Source organism: Leptonychotes weddellii, chromosome 1, assembly GCF_054177405.1.
Source record: "Leptonychotes weddellii isolate Sample4059 chromosome 1, ASM5417740v2, whole genome shotgun sequence".
Lineage (NCBI taxonomy): Eukaryota > Metazoa > Chordata > Mammalia > Carnivora > Phocidae > Leptonychotes > Leptonychotes weddellii.
Window position 1 is genome coordinate 29,042,180 of NC_138369.1, and position 19,344 is coordinate 29,061,523.

Consider the following 19,344-nt stretch of genomic DNA (forward strand, 5'->3'; position numbering starts at 1 on the left):
ACTGAAGGAGCAAGTCCCAAAGTTCACACTGAATGCAACTCTAAGGTTGCACTGACAGCTTTGTAAAATAACAATTTAATTTATTTACGTAATAAGCACATGCAAATAATATGCAAAAGAGAGGAGAGGGGAAATTCTGTCATCCTCATACTAGGTCCGGGACAAACGCGTTGTAGGATTTCCTACCTTTTTTCTGCGGGCGTCTTTGGGGGAGTGGCAGTCGTGGGAATCGGTCAGCAGCGCACCCTGCCTTTCTCTCTAGACCGTGGTGTGGACGGGATCCTGAGTGCAAAGTACTGCTCAGTGTCTGAGGCTGAAATGGCAGCCACCGGAACGTTAGCTCTCCTTCGGAAATTTTGAGTAAGGTTCCACTTGCAGGTTTCCCCGGCTATCTGAAAGAGGAGTGTTCCTGGGAAACTTTTGTAAGCCAAAATGGTGTACAGCAAAGACGCAGTTACCATTCTGTTGAAGCAAAGATCATCTCCGGGTTTCTGTAGTGCAGCAGCGACTGGTGCTGATGTAGGTAGGTCCTCCCTAAATACGAAGTGGTGTAACTCCGACTTTGGGACAGTGAGGGAAACCCGTGTTCAGGTCCTGGGTGGTGAGGTCTCCCAGGGGCACAAACCACTGTGGCTAGTGACAAAGCCTACTGGGGTCTTAGATTCACAGGCGACCTCCCCCCGCTGCCGACCAGCACGCACCGTGGAGAGGGGGTGCTTGCTGGGTGCCGTGCAGTAGCTGTATCAGGGAGTCACGTGGCAGGGAGAGGGGGCCGCGTGCACCCTGCCCTCCCGGCGTCGAGTCAGCAGCTTGAGGACCACCCGTTGTAGCTTCGTCACACCCTTCTGAGAGGAGCACAGTGGACACCCCTTGTTGAAGGTTTCTGGGCTTGGAGCCTGGCCTTGATCCTCACCACTGCCATCTCTCCACCTTGCCTACCTTGCTCTGCCAGCCCCTCAAGTCTGGGAGGATCTGTGCTACTAGCTCCTCGTTAGGCACGCGGGTTCTCTTCCCTGCTGCCCTCGGAGGACCGAGCCCAGTGGGCACAGACGCGTGGAGCTTGCAGACGGCAGCGAGGAGCAGTCAGGCGAGCCCGGTGCGTTCGTGCGGCATCCCCGGGCTCCCCGGTAGTGTCGGGGACTGCAGTGCCACGGGACGCCGCCTGACAGCCTGCCGCTCTGCGGACTTCCCGGCGCGGCCCCTTGTTTGTGAGGGCTCCAGGGTGCCGGAGAGGAACACCAGCTGTGTGCAGGGTGGCAGCCTGCCAGGGCAGGGGAGAAAAGGAGAAGAAAACAAGGATGTATTGATGGATTTAGGGGAAGATAAGGCCGAGGGAGAGAATTGAGCGGCCATGGTAGCCTGGACCAGTAAAGAAACACTTTCGGCTTTCCTGACCCCGGGGGTGCCCTGTGTAGATGGGAACTTCGAGTGGAAGGGGCTCATTGTTCTCGGCTTTCCGAATCTTGGCTCAGCCTGGTGCCGCTCTGCCCTGCTCAGATGCCAGAACAGGTCACCTCGCAGGGTCATGGGACTGACTCTCCAACACGCTGGCCAATCCCTAGAGTCCCGGCCCATGTTAAAACGGCACAGCCTTTCTCCCTGGGGAGTGCAGTCCAGGTGCGGCTTGTAGGTCTTCCTGAGGTCACTGGTGTCCGATAGGCACTCCCTGAGTTGAATTCCTCATCACCCCTTCCCCCTGTGGCCAAGGGATGACGGGGATCTTGGGTAGGACTGCTCCTCATTGCTGCCAGGCGCGGGAAGGGCAGACTGTTGGCCGATGCACGGTAACTCCGGCTAATCAGTGAAGGTCTGGGGTTTGGGGTTAAATTGGGGAAAATGCACAATTAACCTAAAAATCCACTTCGTTTGGCATTTTCTTTTCAATATGACTGCTTTTCTACCTAATAAATTCTAGGCTAAACCTTTAATTTCTTTTTAAAAAAATTTTAATTGGATGGTTGGTCTTGCCTCAGTATTTTTTTTCTGAATAACGTTCCTTTGTTCAGGTTTGTGGTGGTGAATGTGGGAGACTGAACTTAAAGTTGTAATTCATGTGTTTATTCAACAAATATTTATCGAGCACCATTTATGTTCCAAGCCTGGTTCTGGGTGCGAAGGATATGGCAGTAAAGAAGATTGGCTCAAAATTCTAATTACATTCTAATGATGTAATGACCTCGGGACTACTTAATACCTTAGGAGGCTTTGTTTTGATCTGTTTATAATTAATAGACTATTAGAGCACTTTTAGGTTTACAGAAAAATTGAGCCGAGAGTACAGAGACTTCCCGTATACCGCTTCCTCCAGTTTCCACTATTAACATTTTGCACTAGTGTGGTAAATTTGTTAGAATGGATGGGCCAGTATTGATACATTATTAACTAACCCCATAGTTTATGTTAGGGTTCGCTGTTGTGCATTCCTTGGGCTTCCACAAATGTTTAATGACATTTATTCACTATTACAGTATCGTTCAGAATAGTTTCACTGCCCTAAAACCTTTGCTCCACCTGTTCATCCCTCTCTCCCCGGAACCCCTGGCAACTACTGGTCTTTTTACCAGCCCCCTTGTTTTGCCTTTTCCAGAATATCCTATATTGGAATCATAGAGGAGGTGGCCTTTTCTGATTAGCTTCTTTGACTCAGCCATGTACCCCTCCTTAGGAGGTTTTCTTTTTGTTTGTCCATCTTGGAATGGAATGCAGAACCCTGGTAGTTGGGATGGGGATTCTGACAATTTACAGTCATTCATGGGCTGGGTCACTCTAGACGTCACAGAACCGTGGTGGCTGACGCGACCATGTGTAGCTTCCCTGTTCCCAATCATAGGCTTCCAGCTTGCTGTGTGTAAGGGTGGGGGAAACCAGTGGGCTCTGCTGCATCGAGCTGCCTGGGGCCACCCACTCCCAGGGGATGGGACATCACGTCTCCTTTGCAAGGAGTTAATCAAAACAGTTCGTTGAAGACCCCAAGGGGAGAGTGACCCTAAAGGAAGTGAAGGGGTCAGGAGGTTGGTTGACACAGCCCGGTCCTGCCTTCGGAGGGGCTGACCCCGCCTGCTGGAGGCTGTTTATCCCGCCACTGGGCTGCTCTTGTTTTTTATCCGATCTCCACCTGAATAAACAGATCCGGAACGTCATCTGCAGCCAGGCTGAGAATCTGCCAAAATTCCCCAGGGAACTGATGATTCACCAGCAGCAGTGGGGAGGGGTGGGCAGTGAGGAGGAGGAGGAGGAGGAGGAGAGAGAAAGAAACCCTGCGTATTCTGATTCTCATTTCCTGTCCAGCAAACAACCTAGGCTGGGCCGTTTCTGAGGCATCACTGGTTTCTTGGAGCAAATTGTCAATTTATGCAGTAGAACAGATGGTTTTGGTTTTCATTCTTAAGGTGAACGCATGTGAAGCGGGCTCGTGAGGGGGTGAGGTTTCGGACTGTCATTCTGGAAGGCGGAACGTTTCTTCTCAGTGGCCTAGGAGTGCTCAGTCCTTCTTTTTGCAGCCTCCTTATCTTCATATTTCAAGTTGCTCATGGTGTTGATCCTGATACATGAGGTACATTATTTCTTGCCAGTTTGGGACTTGGAGTTATTTTTTATCCTTTCCTTTTTTGGTGCTCATTTGGCCCCCATTTAAAATACTCTGTTGGACACCTGAACAAGATTAGACTGAGCTTGGCCATGCTCTGTGGCCCCAGGCTGTATTCCTGATGCTTTTTGTGGAGGGACAGGTGCAGGCCGAGGGACATGGGAGGGTGGTGGCCTCTGACAATGTGGTTGAGTGAAGCAGCAGGGAACATTGCACTTGGATCAAATGGCTTTTCAGACACATTTCACCTCTGGGGAATTTGGTTTAAAAGAAAACGAGCAGTGTCGTCTGAGGCTGAACAGATGTGTGCCCCGTGATTGCACATCGGCGCTGCGCCTGGACGTAGATGCTGGCCCAGGTGCATGCAAATAGGCACCCAAAGATGCACGCACAACATGTGTTCATAGCTGCGGTTGTTGCAGTAACCCAAACTGGAAATGACTCAGTGCCCATCAACAGAATGAACAGTCAGCTGCTGTATACTGTATACAGTATCATACGGCGATGAAACGGGATTAATGACAGCTCATGCAACAGCACGCGTTGATCCCATGAGCAGAATGTTCAGTGAAAGTAGCCGGATACTGAAGAGCCTGTCTGAAGCAAGAACATGTGTATAAAGCACAAAAGTAGGCAAGATTAGTCACGGGTGGTAGAACGGAGCTGTTCCCTTTGGGAAGAAGAACCGCTGGGAGAGGGACAGGAAGGAGGCGGCACCGTTCTGAATCGCGATTTGAGCGGTGGGTACGTGGGTGAACAGACGTGGTACAAAGGCATTGAGCTCTGCACTTACAGTGAATGCCCTTCTCAGTAGGCCTGTGATATTGCCATGAAAACATCTGCAAACTAATACAACAGCCGCCTCCACGGGGCCATATGGCCCCTTTGGTAGTGCTGTAGTATTCAGCAAAGGAGAAACGATTTTCTTCATCTGTGTTCTTGAAATGATTAGTATCTTCTGGCGCTTGCCATAATACAGCCAACCCCCTCAGGTAGGCATCAGGACCTCTGCCCTGCACTGAATTTTACACTACATCAACAATAACGGGGTCGCCTTCTGTGGGTTCCATGTATGGGCTACAAAATTACCCTGTAGCCCCAGGCAGCCCTGAAGGGTGTGTGCGCTCCTTCATTCTGGTAAGACTTTGGAGTGCCTGCTGTGGGGGCTGCAGGTGCTGGGGAGCAGAGCCATAGAACAAATTTTGGGGCAGCACAGGATGGGCCAGGTACGAGGTGCTTCTGGTGCTCCGAGCCGGCAGGGTGTGGAGTGTAAGGCTGCTCGGCAGGATCACCGTGGTGAGTGCAGGGCAGAGGCTGTGGGCAGGTGTATGACTTTCCCCCCCCCCCCTCCATCTCAGGGCTAGATTGTTTCTTAGCCAGAGGTTCAAACAAAGCAAGGTCTGGGGAATTTGAATTTTGCTGATTTTGTTAAGTAAGACCTTTTGAAAGTTTGATATTGAGATAATGTGGAAGACACGCTGTTACTAGTGAGAACCAACACTCTGGGAGTTGACAGTGTGGATTTCTGGGAGTCACCATAATTCTCTGGAAGAGCTGCAGGGCGTACCTGCTTCAATGTGAGGACTGTGCGTTGGCCGACTTCAGTGTGTTTGCCTAATTAGAAGAATTAAAAGGAATAAGGATAAATAGTGAGGATCTGCAGTCTCTGTAAGATCACCCTGTTTGCCTATCTTCTCCACTGGCTCTGGTCAGAATCCTGGGTTGTCTTTGAGGGCCATAATAATGATGAAGACTTAGGTCCCACTTCCTGAAGAGGTGGAGAAGACACCGGTGGGAAGGATTCTAAGCAGTGATGCCTGACCTGGGCACTGAGGGACAATGGGAGGGGTCTCTGCTGTAGGAGGCGGGGCGCCGTTTTGCAGGTAGTTAAACCAGATGCAGAAAGTGACTTACAAACAGTTCCAAGGCTGCATCAGAGCTAGAATTAGAATCTGGGTGACTCCCCCCACCAACCCAAACTGGTTGCTGTAGTATATAGACCAGGGGTCAGTAAACTATAGGCAGTGGGTCAGATGTGGCCCACAGCTTATTTTTGTAAATAAAGGTTTACTGGAACTCATTCATTTACGTATTGTCATATTACATTCCATCAGAGTTGAGTACTTGTGACAGAATGCGTGACACACAAAGCCTAAAGTACATACTATCAGGCCTATTATAGAAGACGTTTGTTGACTCCTTATGTAGACAATAGGTGCATAATTTCAGGAACCAGCTGTAATCCATTTGACCCACCTTGACCCTGCTTCCTTTGATCTCCTTTCCCTTTCTTTCTGGCTGTTGTCAGTGACATGAGATCTTTTCCACCACCAACGGGAGTACCTTGTAAATGAGGCTTTCACAGACCCATAGTGGAACAATCACTTACGATAAAAAGTTTTAAATGTTGGTTTCAAATGCCTCTGTCTGTTTTACTGTCCAATTTAACATCGGCTCTGAAAATGTAGCCAAGTGGAGAGAGCTTATCTTGCCTGCCCTCCGCCTTTGAAGACTGATTTTATTTTTGAAGCCTTTAACAGGTGTTGGTTTAATAGACTTGCGCCGTATTAAGTTCTCCTCGCCCCAGAGGACAGCCTGAGGAGTAAACCGACACTGGACGGAGGCGAGTAGCCGTGATCCACCCTGCACCTTCGGCAGCCCCACAGCCACAGAACCATGCTGATTTAGTTCAATGGCAGAGAGGCTGGGCATCCCTCTGCAGCTCTCCATTCCCTAGGAAGAAAGGTAGCCGTTCCTCCCTCAAATACAGGTCCTTAAAGACATGCTCTCAAAGGAACTACTCTTTCCATCCAGAATATCCATGAGTGGGCGCCTGGGTGGCTCAGTTGGTTGGGCGACTGCCTTCGGCTCAGGTCATGATCCTGGAGTCCCGGGATCGAGTCCCGCATCGGGCTCCCTGCTCTGCAGGGAGCCTGCTTCTCCCTCTGACCCTCCCCCCTCTCATGTGCTCTCTGTCTCTCTCATTCTCTCTGTCTCAGATAAATAAATAAAATCTTTAAAAAAAAAAAAAAGAGAATATCCATGAGTAAGAACTTGAGCTTCCTCTGCCTTGTTGCTGAGGTGGGCCGCACAAAGCCCTCTGCAAATTTGCTGCTCACGCACGCCTCCGGGAAGCTGGTACAAAAGCGAGGCCTAGCTGAGGCCAATTACACAGACTGCTCTGAGGTGACCAGGAAATAGCCAGCTAGCATTCAGACCTAGCCAAGCTATGCTGAAGGTTTATGGATTGAATCCTGGACAGTGTCCTTAAAATTCTGCTGGGAGAGCCTCTCAGAGGGCATGTCGGATAGTCCTGCTCCCCTGAATTTGCTTTCTGGTTCCTCTTCTCAGCTGTGTGACCTCAGAAGAATCCCAGCAGATCTCTAAGCCTCAGTGTCTTCAGCTATCAAGTACAGAGAATAATAGTACCTACCTCTTTAGATTGCTGTACAATTTCCCTGAGGCTTTGCCCAGGGCCTGCTGCATAAAGGTGTTATTGGTCAGCTGTTGCTAAAACGAACTTGAACAAGGATCCAGAAGTTATAAAGATAAGCGTGGGCCTTCTTGGGAACGGGACAGTTAGTTACGTTAAAGGAGAGACCTGATGACCACCTCCACGCTGCACGCAGCATTAAAAGCATGGACAGTTTCTTGAAAGTGGACCGCCTGATGGACTCAGAGCAGCAAACATATGTTCACAGCTGTCTACTGTCAAGGGGATAGGAGGGCTTCCCCTGAATGCTGGCTGTGGGCTCTGGCCTTTATGGATGGGTGTCTGGAGGGGGTGTCTTGGATGGACCGACTTCCCCGGATGGGATAGGGCAGAGTGTGGTGGGCTGGGGCCAGGGTGAGTGCACGTAAGCCATGCTCGCTGCGGGAGTGAGGAGGGGAATGTCCTGCGGGTGGTCGGGGACCCAGCAGGTCTCTAGCTGTGGAGTCCCGCAGACGCTTTCGTCTGGAATTTGCTTTGAGGCGCAGCTACCCACTTCAGCCCAGTCTTCCAGGGACTGGGTGTGACACTCTCCAGTTGGAGCACACTTTTTTCCTGCACCAAGAGAAGACTGAGAGCTCTGAGTCAACGCTTTTTTCCTGAGAGAGGAGTCAGGCCTGCCTGCTTGCACTGAAATGTGGCAGAGGGATGGACAGGAACCAGGCATTCATTAATTTTATTCATTTATTCTTTTGCCAGAGCACCTCCCACAAACCAGATCCTGAGCCTGGCTCTGAGGATACAAATATGACTAATAAAAACAAGAACTGGTTTAATGGAGCAGCCGCTTTGTGTCGGGTCCCATCACCCATGGGGCAGAGGAACTTCACACCTCGCTTTATAGATGAGGCTCCTCTTGAGGTTCACACCTGCCAGTTGCATCACTGAGATTTGAACCCCGGCCGGCAGGGCAGTGCTCCCGACATGCTCTTCTGTGCTGTGCCCGGTGTCAGCGCAGGAAGAACCCTGGCCCTGGGGCGGAGTGGCCACGGTCCACAGGGCTGTCTAACGCGGGGTGACTCTTGCTGTGTGTCGGGGCTGGGGTGGGTAGAGTCCACGGGCGCACAGAAGCGTGCGGTCCGTTTTCCAGAGTATGGAACTTCAGGAAGAATTGGATCAGGGCTTTGGGCTAGAGTGAAGAGCAGGGAGACCAGTCCAGTGGGGAGATGGCTGTACCCCCCTGGGCAGCTGGGACCAGCAGTGTTGGAGCCCCGAGGACCTGGGGAGCCACTGCAGGCTACGTCTCTTGTGTTTTCTGGGCAGCCCTGCCTCAGGGCCATGGGCGCTCTTTCTTTCCCTCACGCTCTCAGACTGAACTCCTTTGCATGATTTTCTTCTGCTTAAATGCTGGCGAGTCCCAAATCTGTGAGATTCAGAAATTTAACCTGTATTCATTTCTTATGAATCATTCAGCACATATTTATTGAGCACCCGTTACATGCTTCACACTGTTCGAGTGCTTGGAGACACATTAGTGGGCAGAACAGACTGGTCTCTCCTTGAGCCACAACCTGGTGGGAGAGAAGGTGTTAGACTAGAAATAAGTTATTACTGGATATACCAGGTGATAATTAGAGCTTTTGAGAAAAATAAAGCAGGTAAAGGAGTGGAAAGTGTGTGTGTGTGTGTGTGAGTGAAAGAAAGAGTGAGAGAGAGATGGGGAGGAGGAGCCTGTGGGTTCAGAGAAGCTGGCCAGGTGTGCTTATATCTCTTTGAGATCTGCTTTCAGTTCTTTGGGATATACAGCCAGAAGTAGTACAACTGGATCATGTGATATTTACTTTTTTGAGGAACCACCAGACCATTTTCTTCAGCATGGTGCCGGGGTTCGCATTTCTCCACATTCTTGTCCACCCTTGTTTTGTTTTGTTTTTAACAGTAGCCATTGTATGAGTGTGAGGTTAGTGATGTTGAGCATCTTTCCTTGTACTCACTGGCCATTTGTATGTCTTCTTTGGAGAAACATCTGTTCAAGTTCTTCGCCCATTTTTTTTTTTTTTTTTAAGATTTTATTTGTTTATTTGACAGAGAGCGAGAGCAGGAACACAAGCGGGGGGGGGGGGGTGGGAGAGGGAGAAGCAGGCTTCCTGCTGAGCAGGGAGCCCGACTGGGGGCTCGATCCCAGGACCCTGGGATCATGACCTGAGCCGAAGGCAGACGCTTAACGACTGAGCCACCCAGGCGCCCGCCCATTTTTTAATCGGGTTGTTTGGCGGGGTGGTTTGTTGTTGTTGAGCTTTAGGAGTTCTTTATATATTCTAGATATTAGTCCCTTATCAGATATGTGATTTACAAATGTTTTCCCCTGTTCCTTGGGATGCCTTAACAGGATCTCTCTGGTTACTGAGTTGGGAGCAGTCCATAAGCCGACGAGGATGGAAGGCGTGGCCACTAGCCTGCTAACCGGATTACCTCTGCAGACTAGAATCTTCAGCATCACTGTTTGATGTAGTTCCCAGCTGTCCTCTTCAGATCCCATGGGCCCCTCTCTTACTCTTCTCTTGTGTCTGTCCCTGTGTGGTGCTCTCCCTCTCCTGGACTGTGGTGACATGGAGTCCCTACTCCCCAGGTTGACCGGGGAGGCGCTCTGCCTGCCCTCCCAGCTCCCGGCCCATGTCTTCTCTGTGTCGGCCTCCTGCCCCTGGCGCTGGCCCCCACAAACTGCTCAGGGCACAGAATTCACTGTTCCTGGCACGATTCGTCCCTTATGCCTCTGTCATCCTCACTCCCACGCTCGGTTGTGGGAGGACTTGCCTCTTTGACCAACTGGGGAAGTCTACAGCACGTGAAAGAGCCCCATGCTCATGTCAGCGTCCTTCCTCCAGAGTGGGCCTGGCACACCCAGGGACCCAGAACACGTTTGAGTCCATGAATAAACAAAAGGCAAAGAAAGGTAGAAGATGAAAGGCAGAGACAGAGGAGACAGATGAGGCGCCATGGGAGAAGCGGTGGGGGGGGGGGGCTCGCAGCTGTCCCGTGGCCCCTTCCTCTGTGTCTGGTCCTGTTTTTCATGACTTGGGGCCACCAGTGCTGCTTGCCTGCTTTTCTCAGATCCTCTTTTCCTGGCTCCCCGGTCGTGCATTCACAGTTCCTGGATGAGGCTCAGCACTGCGGCCTTTATTTCTTGTTCTTCTTTTCCCATACTTAACATAATAAAGGTCTTCTTTTTTCCTTTTTCTTTTGGAGTCCCAAAACTGAAGAGACCGTCTTTATTAAGAACATAATAAAGAACTCAAAGGAAATCGCTTTGGGGGGGGTGGGGAGGGGATGTGAAGGGAAAAGTGGCATTTCATTCTGGGGAGACTTCCCCATGTGTGGAGTTGTGCCTTTGTAAATGGATTTTTGGGTTCAGGGCCTGGGAGAGTTGTGAAGAAAACAAAGGAATGGACAGGCAGCCCCAGAGCTTCTGGGAAAGAGAGCCTTGTTTATGCCTGTTGGAACCGATTTGGTCAAGTGTTTGTTTAAAAGAGATGCCACTTGGTAAGCGACGCCTGGCTTGTGTTGTGTTCAAGAATGCTTTGATTGGCCGGGGACCCTGACACTGTTGACTCAGAAACTGGCCCAAGTGAGCGCCTGGAACCAGAGGCCCAGCACTGCCACCCAGCAGATTCTGAAGTATCTGAATATTGGGATTAGGGCTGCTGTGGTTTGAATCTGCCTGGTGGAGCCAAACCTACAATGGGGGGTGCGGGGGCGGGTGCCCCCCAGCTTCGGTTAGCATTTGTCGTCTTTCTCCTGGTTAGTAAATACGGGTTGGTCGGTTAGGCTGGGGGCTTTGCAGAAAGATGACTACAGGTGTAACTAAGTCATGGTGGTAAAACGCCTTTCTCAGACAGGTGCTAAGCCCTCTGAACGCTTAGGTTAACGTCGGCTTTCATGTGGTTTCGGCTGGGTGATCCATGTCCCTGAAGGGCCCATCTTCCATACGAGGAAATGAGGAGCAAAGCTATGGGTGGGTGGGGGAGAGTCAGGAGGGTCCAAGGATTTAATTCCAGGCAGACTGAGCACCAAGTTCCTGTTCCCCTTAGGTTGTCAGAAGTGTGTCATTTAAAAAAAAAAAAAAAAAAATCCCTTGTGCCTGTCTTCACGCCTGGGAAACCATGAGGTGTGTCATGACGCATTAAGTTGGATTAGACCTGAACTCTGGGCTCTGGTGCCTGCAGTCCCATACGTGATGGGGCTGGGCTCTGTTCTGAAGGTTCTAGATGAGAATGGCAGCTGGAACTGGCAGATTCACCGGGCACATTCTTTATGGGAACACGCACTGGTGAGTTCTGAGTTCTGATCTCAGTGTTCTCAGCATGGCATTCATGACCCCTGCATTCTTGTCCTTGGGGAGAGCAGCCTAGGCTTTGAACTTGGGCAGACAAACTAGTGGCTGCCAGAAAATTCAATATTCTCTGTAGCACCCAGCCAGCAGGTGATAACTCTGCGGAAAGAAGAACGGGAGGCCTCATGTGAAGAGCGCCACCACTTTTGAGAATTGTCTGCATCAGCTAGGGAAGGAGGTGTCTGAAAGAAACGGTGGGGAGAATGTTTCTTGGCAAAAAGACACGTTCGAGTGCCCTGCCTTTGTGTGTTTCAGGCAGCACAATAAGATCCGCAGTGTGGAGGGAAGTCAGCTGCAGACTTACCTTTCCTTGGAGGTGCTGGACCTGAGCTCGAACAACATCACGGAGATCCGGAACACCTGCTTTCCGCACGGGCTGCACCTAAAGGAGCTGTAAGTGCCCTGCGCTGCCGTCGGCCCCCGGTGTGGACGCAGAGTGCGTGTTTCCCTCCCCACCGTGCCCGGGCTGAGTCTGGGGGAGTTGGGCATGTGCCTTTGGCTCCCCTCGGCAGGGCAGAGGGCGGGGGACCCCAGTCCACTGTCTTCTGTTGGCGCATTTGTAGAGCATTTCCTCATAGAGCAGCATTAGTCTGACTGCAGGGGTGGCTGCTGAGGCAGGGAGAGGCAAAGGAGTCTCCCAGACCTGCCACTTGAGAGGGGCAGCTAGCCCTCGAGTACAGATGCAGCTTGAGTACGAGGCCTGGGTTCTTCCTCACTTCCTGGGCTGCCTGGCAGGAAAGCCAGGAGAGAAGGTTCAGGGGTACTTAGCAAATGGCCCCGTGGGGAGGCCTCCTTGCCGAGGCTTAACCGGTACGTGCGGATCTTTGTGGCACCACCTCCTGAAGCCTGGGATGGGGGTTCTTCAGGAGGCACGGACGCCCTTATGTGGGTTCCCAGGACCTTGTAGATCTCTGTTGGTCTGCGTCCCCTTCACCCATCCTAACAGCCCTTCTCACACCCAATGGGTGGGAGCAGGGAGGAAGAACCATTCAAACCTGTTGAGCTTACTGCTTGTTGGTAGAAAAATGTTGTTTTGGGGAAGAAACTAAAAACCCAGGCTCCAGAGACATCTTCAAATGACATGTGAGTTTTCATTCCCTGCGTCATTAATGATCCTGAGTCATTTTGGGGCTCGTTCATGAGGCTAGTTTAGGGGTTGTTTTGACCCCTCTGTTCAGGGAGGCCAAGGCCTGGCACGTGGATTTTTCCAAGACCCCAAAGAGGGGGAGCGATTTCTTTCTTAGGTTGCATCACGACACCAGAATTGGAAATGGGAGGCCCTGGCTTTTGTTATGCCAGGATGACAGTGCTGAGCCCCCACTCAGGGCTTTCCAGAGGTGTCCACTTGCCACCTGGCACTCCTTTGCTTGGGACAAAGAAACCGGCAAGCACTGAACTGAATGGCGGTGACCTCTCTCTGCAAGAAAGCAGGAGGGACTTTTTATTTTGGCGGCTCCTGGCCCGTGTATCTCCATCACACAGACTGTTCTTCTTTAATGCGGGGTGTTAAGAACAAACAGTCCAGGCCCGTTGGCATGGAATCCTCATGTGCCCTGTCCTGGGCCGCTGCCTGACAGGCGAAAAATGCCTCATCCCCTTCCCGTCTCCGTGGAAGCAAACTCTCTCTGGTCTTTTCCCTTTTTGTTTTAGCCACAAAAAGCAGCATTGGTCCAGGGAAGGCGGAAGAAAAGAGGTAGTAGTGGTAACTTCTGATAGGAATAACATATTGTTCTTCCCTTTTCTCTCTGTTTTTTCTTCTTTTTATTAGTTGATAGAATGTCCGTTTTGAGGAGAAGTGCTCTTCACATACGTAATCCTATGAGTGGACATCCCATTAAAGAATTGCTTGTTGTCCAGAGGGACCCTGTGCAGATCTCCTTAACTAGTGTTTCTTTGATACACTTCAGATGATTAAAATGAATTGGCTTATACACATTTATAGGAGTGTGTGTGTGTGCATTTATAGATCTATATATAAAAAGTTGTATAGTGAGATCCACTTTAATATTTAAGGCTGGTGGGGCGCCTGGGTGGCTCAGTCAGTTGAGCATCCGACTCTTGATCAGGTCATGACCTTGGGGTCATGGAATGGAGCCCTGAGTTGGGTTCCCTGCTGAGCAGGGAGTCTGCTGGAGATTCTCTCCCTCTGCCCTTTCCCCACCTTGTGCACTCTATCTAAAATTAAATAAATAAATAAATAAATAAATAAATCTTTGAATAAATAAAAATAAATAAAATTTAGGGTTGTTTCCCTAAATTAATAAATCCGTTCTGACTTTGCCTGGAGGTTGACCTTCTGATTCCTAGGGCTTTTCTCACCAACTCTGAACGCTCACTCTTGGTTCATGGGTGTTGAGGGAATCCTGCAGGTAGCTCTGGAGATGGCCCCTCTGCACGGCCTGGCTGGACTGTGAGGGTGCTGGGGTGGAGGTCAGTGACGTTGACCCCACCCTCCAGTGGAAGGCAGCCACAGTGTGCTCTGAGCTGCAGTGAGCCTTCCATCGAGGCCTGAGGGGATGGTTCTGACACCCAAGTTTCCCGGCTCCCCCATCTAGGACTAAAGATGATAAATGTGTCATCGGAAACCCGTCCCTCTGGGTGTGTTTTAGCTTTTTCCCCCAACTCAGCCAGCGTCTGTAACAGAATGAGGAAAGCCCCCTACTGACCACTACGTTCTCTGTCCTTACCATTCCAGCAACCTGGCAAGCAACCGGATCGGCACTCTGGAGTCGGGAGCATTTGATGGTCTGTCACGGTCGCTGGTAATGCTTCGCCTGAGCAAAAACAGGATCACCCAGCTTCCAATGAAAGCATTCAAGTTACCCAGGCTGACACAACTGTAAGTATAGAAACCTGCACTTTAATTAAGGTTAGCCAAACTTTATGGAGGCCAGATTGCCCCATGGACCTCGTTCCAAGAGCGACCCCTTCCTCACCCCCCCTCGGTGAGGCTCTGCATAAACTATCATTAATGGCCCTATGGTGACACCCAATAAAAGCAAATTAGGAGCTGGGTCTGGTGCCTGTGGGCTGCCTCAGGTTGTGGAGAAATCAAGATCCACTGAGGATCTATACGCTCGTCCTCATTGGCACTTTCCAAAATGAAATGAGGAATCCTGCTGGTTAGCTGATCCTGGCTAATGCTTAGGCTGTGTGGGTTGGGGTATTTATCTTAGGGGTTTCGTGTGTGTGTGTTTTAAAGTTCTCATAAAATCTGTACTGTGGGCATTATGGTGTCCAATACTTTTTGAGCAATCTGAGAGAAAGTTAGTGTAGCCAGAGGTAGAGGTAGTGAGCAAGAGGGGGGCCATCATCTTCCTGATAAATACTACAAGGTAGTTGGTTTGGTGTTTTGTTTTGTTTTGTTTTTTAAGAAAGGATTTATTTGTTTTGTTTTTTGATATCCAAGGCAGAGTGCACTCTTAGGATGGCACAGAGTTTGGATTTAAGAAAACCTATTTCCTGGAACCCAGTGGATCATTTGCTCCCCGGTTTTTTGTTTTCCTGTGTCCTCATTGTCTCAGAAGAGGAATCTCAGGAAAATAAGCCAGTATGGGAGATTGGGTTTAAACAGAACACAATAATTGTTCAGGGCCAGGTTTGGCAGCAAGACGGGGCGCCCCACACCCCAGCACCCTCACGCCTGTGTGTCCCTCACACACACACACTCATTCCCACACATACACACAATCACACTCACATACTCTTACACATACACACTCACACATACACTCATTTACACTCACTCTTACATACTCACATATACACACACATACTCATTCACACTCAAACACATACTCAGTACTGTTACACACTCACACATACACACACACACACACATACACCCATGCAGAAGATCTCTGGTCTCTTCAGCTCTGGAGAAGGTCTCTTGATGCTCAGGAGGTTGTGTGTGGGGCATTGTCATGAGACACTACAGAAGTATTTGGGGAAAACCAAGGGCTTTCTGGTCAGCCCTGTGTTCTCCCCTCCCCTTCCCCCAGTGTTACTAATGGACCCAGCCCCCCCCCAGATTCCTGAAATCTTTTGGTGCACGGAGGTTTTACCGTGCTGGGGTTGGAAGCCAGCTGTGGGTGCTTTATGGTGTGTCAGCTCCCCGCCTCCCCAGTGTGCACTCACTCCTCTCCATCAGTAGAGACCCCATTAACGCCTCCAGTGAAAAGTATCATTGCTTTCTGCGGCCCAGTGGTCAGGTTTTTCCTGGGTTGAGGCATCTGGTGTGGATTTCTGTTGCTGAGCTAAGAGACACCTCACCTAAGACGTTCGCATCCTGAGTCGCACCCACCTCCTCACTGCAGAGTCATGGATGTTTGGGGAGGAAATGGAGCACTCAGTCATTGGGAGGCCTGGTGGGGCTGGCTTCTGGGGAACCTGCACCCTCTTTCCTTCACAAGCTGTGGCTCAGTCCGTGTCCCTGCCTGCGTGGCGGGCAGGAGCGGCTGTAAGACAGTGGGCCCCTGCGGTACATCTGGGCTTCGCTGGGACGTCCTCAGCATGATCTTCCCTGCTGGCTCAGAAACCCGGCTGGGCCTGCATGAGAACAGGTGTAGGCAGGGAACGTGCAGCGAGGCCTCTGAACCCACTGTCTTCATCTCTTTAGGGACCTGACTAGGAATCGGATTCGCGTCATCGAGGGCCTGACGTTCCAGGGGCTTGACAGTTTGGAGGTGCTAAAGCTCCAGCGAAACAACATCAGCAAGCTCACGGACGGGGCCTTCTGGGGGCTGTCCAGGATACACGTGCTGTAAGTGCAGTGCTGGGTTCCGAGCGGCACCCCTGCTTGGCTCAGGCACCCTGGCAGCCCTGCGTGTGCTCCTTCCGCCCCCTGCCTTGAAGGATCGTGGAGGACTTCCGTCAGAGCTGGCCGCTGCCTTTGGGTCTCAGAAGGCTGGGCACCGCTCAGTAGCTTCAGTGACTTGGCCCGATCGAAGGTTCTTTTTCTTGGGAGTCAGGAAAGTCTCTGGGGGCAGTTTCCATGGGTCTGGTCTGGGAGGCAGCCTGGTGCAGGTGGGAGATGGAGCCCTTCTGCTCAGGCTTCTCTCCCCCTGCCACGTCCTCAGTGAGTAGCAGGGCGCAGAGTGGGCCCCCTCCCACAGGCCGCAGGAAGTTCCCTGGCTCCCTGTTTGGGACTTGACTGTCTGTCTGGATGTGCAGGGGGGCTCCAGTGTCGAGTTCATCCTGGGAGATTTATTTATGTGTCAAGAGCTAAGCAGGCCCCTCGGTGCAGATGTCCCAGTTTTACAGGGGAGCACCCCCTCCCGCCAGATGTGCATGGGCACAGAGCGTGCCTATAGGCCGAGTCACGTAAAGCGGCGGCAGGAGGGCATGTGGAGAAGGGCAGGAAAGGCGGTTACCGATCTTCTGTTTTTAAACATTTAAATGAGCTTGTTTTCAATGGTCAGTAACGTATACTTATAACTGAGTACAGTCAGAGAGTACAGAAACGTGGCCTTGGCCTCTCTTCCCCCATTCTCTCTTTACCCCCTTTTGCTCCCAAAGGGCAGTCTCTGGTCCTCCTTTCTTGGGTGGTCTTTCCTTTTTCTTTTTCTTTTCCATTATTTTAAGTAATCTCAACACCCACCGTGGGTCTCAAACTCACAGACCCAAGACCAAGAGTCTTAGGCTCCACCAACTGAGCCAGCCAGGCGCCCCTCCTTGTTGGTTTTCCCCCCGTCTTGGTGGGTCAACTGGAGATTTGTCATGTCACGGTCAGTGATGTAACTTGCTCAGGAACCCCACACGTGTGCACACACCCACACGCGCACACCCTCTCCGTTCCAGGCTTTACAAGTTATCACTGTGTTCATGTCCTTTGTTATCTTTGCAATGGAAACAGAAAACAGAAACTCTGTATCCTGTCTCATCGGCTCTGCGCTGTGCTCAGTGTCAGAAGCGTCTCTGATGACCCCTTCTTCCCACCTACCCTGAAACCCACACTCGCTGTGAGGTGAGGGCATCAACATTAGCACTGTGGTCTTGCTTCTCCCTCTCTTCCTGGTCCTGGGATTGGCCGCACGTCTGTTTCTATCGATTCAAAAGCACCTTTACTTGACCTCCTTAAAACTGTCGTTCTGAACTTTGAAATCCAGGTGGTTGGGTGCTGGGTGTGCTGAGAGTCAAAGAGAGTTCTCAGAAGAAAATGGAGTTAGCACGTACCCTTTGGTTTTTATGTTGAGCACATTCGTACACGCTGAGGGTGATGAGTTGCCCGAGGAATTATTTATAAATGTGCTCACCTTTTGAGCAGTGGCAGAAAGTGAGAGAGATAAAAGCAAAACCTGGTTGCCCAAAGGCCTTGCATATGAACGTGGGGCAACATTGGAATTAGAGGCCAGTCCACTGGGGTCGTCCTGGGCTCGGGTGTGCAGGGTCGGGAAGCAGGGTAAGAATGTCCTCACTTGAGCACCTTGGTGGGAGCAAAACCCTCCGCACCGTGCTGAAATTCTGGCATTTTCCTGTTTGCTTCTCCTAACAGCCTTGTGAAGTTGCTACCCTTGGGTCTCTCTATCTTACCCATGTTTCAGCCCCGTTCAGCCAGTAAAGCGGCAAAACTGGGATTTAAATCCAGGTCGTCTGACCCCAGAGCTAAGGCGTGTCTCTAGACACCATGGTCCTGAGCCCTGACTTGGATAGCCAGACCTGGGTTTGAATTCTGGCCCCTCACTGCTCGCAGAGCTGTGGAATGAATTTTAGACAAGTTATCTACCTTCTCCCAGCCTCCGCTTCCATATCTCTAAGAGCAGGATAAAAGGTACCCCCCACTTTCTCTTCTTTCTCTTCCTTTTATGGGCTCAGCCATTGCCGTGCTCTGTGCTCGGAAGCCCTCTGCCCAGGGTGCCTGGTTCACTTGTATTTGGCGAAACAGGTCACTTCAAGGAAGCTTCCCCTTGCCCTCTGAGCTCCCGAGTCAGCCGGATACTCGCGGCCGGCTGTTGGGTTCACGGGTCCTCCCCGTGTCCTTCCCTGACACACGTGAGCACGCCGCCCCCCCCAGCTCTGAGACCCCCCTCCTCTCCCGCACCGTCGGCTGCTCCTCAGTGCCGACCCGTGTGGGACGCAGGGAGGCTGCCTGCGTGCAGGGCGGTCGGCGAACGAGAGAGGCCGCTCTCACGCCTGTGCGCTGTCTTTGCAGGCACCTGGAGAACAACGGCCTGGTGGAGGTGAGCAGAGGCTGGCTCTACGGCCTCTCGGCCCTGCACCAGCTGCACCTGAGCAGCAACTCCATCGCTCGCATTAACCGTGAAGGCTGGAGCTTCTGCCCGAAGCTGCACGAGCTGTAAGTGTCCCGCCGCCGCTCTGGGCAGACAGACTCCTAGACACTGCCCTGGGTGACCCCCCTGGAGCGGGAAGCTCTAGGCCTGATGGGGTCCGTGGCACCGCGGCCTCCGCAAGCTCAGACTTGGCAGGGCGCTCAGAGGCAGGCAGGCCTGCAGCCTGTGTTGGGGGGAAGACGGCCCCAGGCAGCCAGGCCCAGAGCGGGACTCAGGGCTTGCAGCAGGACGCCCTCCTGATCTGCTCTCTGCACCCCTGCTTTCAGATGAGTGGGGTCTGCAGGGGTGGCCCTAGGTCCCCGCAGGCAGCCCGTACCCCTAGGGCCTTCTTGGCCTTGGAGAGGGTTTCAGAAGGAAAGCCTCCACAAGTGTTCTCCTTGCAGCTGTTTGGAGAGCTCTTGTACATTGATGGCTACACCGGTGACGTGCATGTCTTTAGTGACGAGGCTTATTTGGGCTCACACGCAGAAAGGACCGTGACCCTGAGCGATGGTGATGCCCTGACAGTGGGAGGACTGCATGTCCTTGGGGCGTCCACCTTCCTTCCCTTAGACACGTCGTCCAGGCCCTCGGCTCCTTCCCTGTCCCCGCCCGGCACCCCTGTGGCCGGGGGGCCGAGGTACCTGTGCTCCTCCCCGAATGATGTGTG

The 19,344-nt window shown here is 51.7% G+C and overlaps 1 protein-coding gene across 7 annotated transcripts in view; it reads left to right on the forward strand.

The window, feature by feature from the left end:
* Window positions 1-19,344, forward strand: part of LRIG1 (leucine rich repeats and immunoglobulin like domains 1) — a 111,646-nt gene that overhangs the window by 63,092 nt on the left and 29,210 nt on the right. For all 7 annotated transcript variants that reach the window (XM_081820316.1, XM_081820294.1, XM_081820278.1 and 4 more), the window contains 4 exons: window positions 11,662-11,799; window positions 14,102-14,245; window positions 16,025-16,168; window positions 18,557-18,700. In XM_081820316.1, the coding sequence (XP_081676442.1) occupies window positions 11,662-11,799; window positions 14,102-14,245; window positions 16,025-16,168; window positions 18,557-18,700 (570 nt within the window). The remainder of the gene's footprint in view (window positions 1-11,661; window positions 11,800-14,101; window positions 14,246-16,024; window positions 16,169-18,556; window positions 18,701-19,344) is intronic.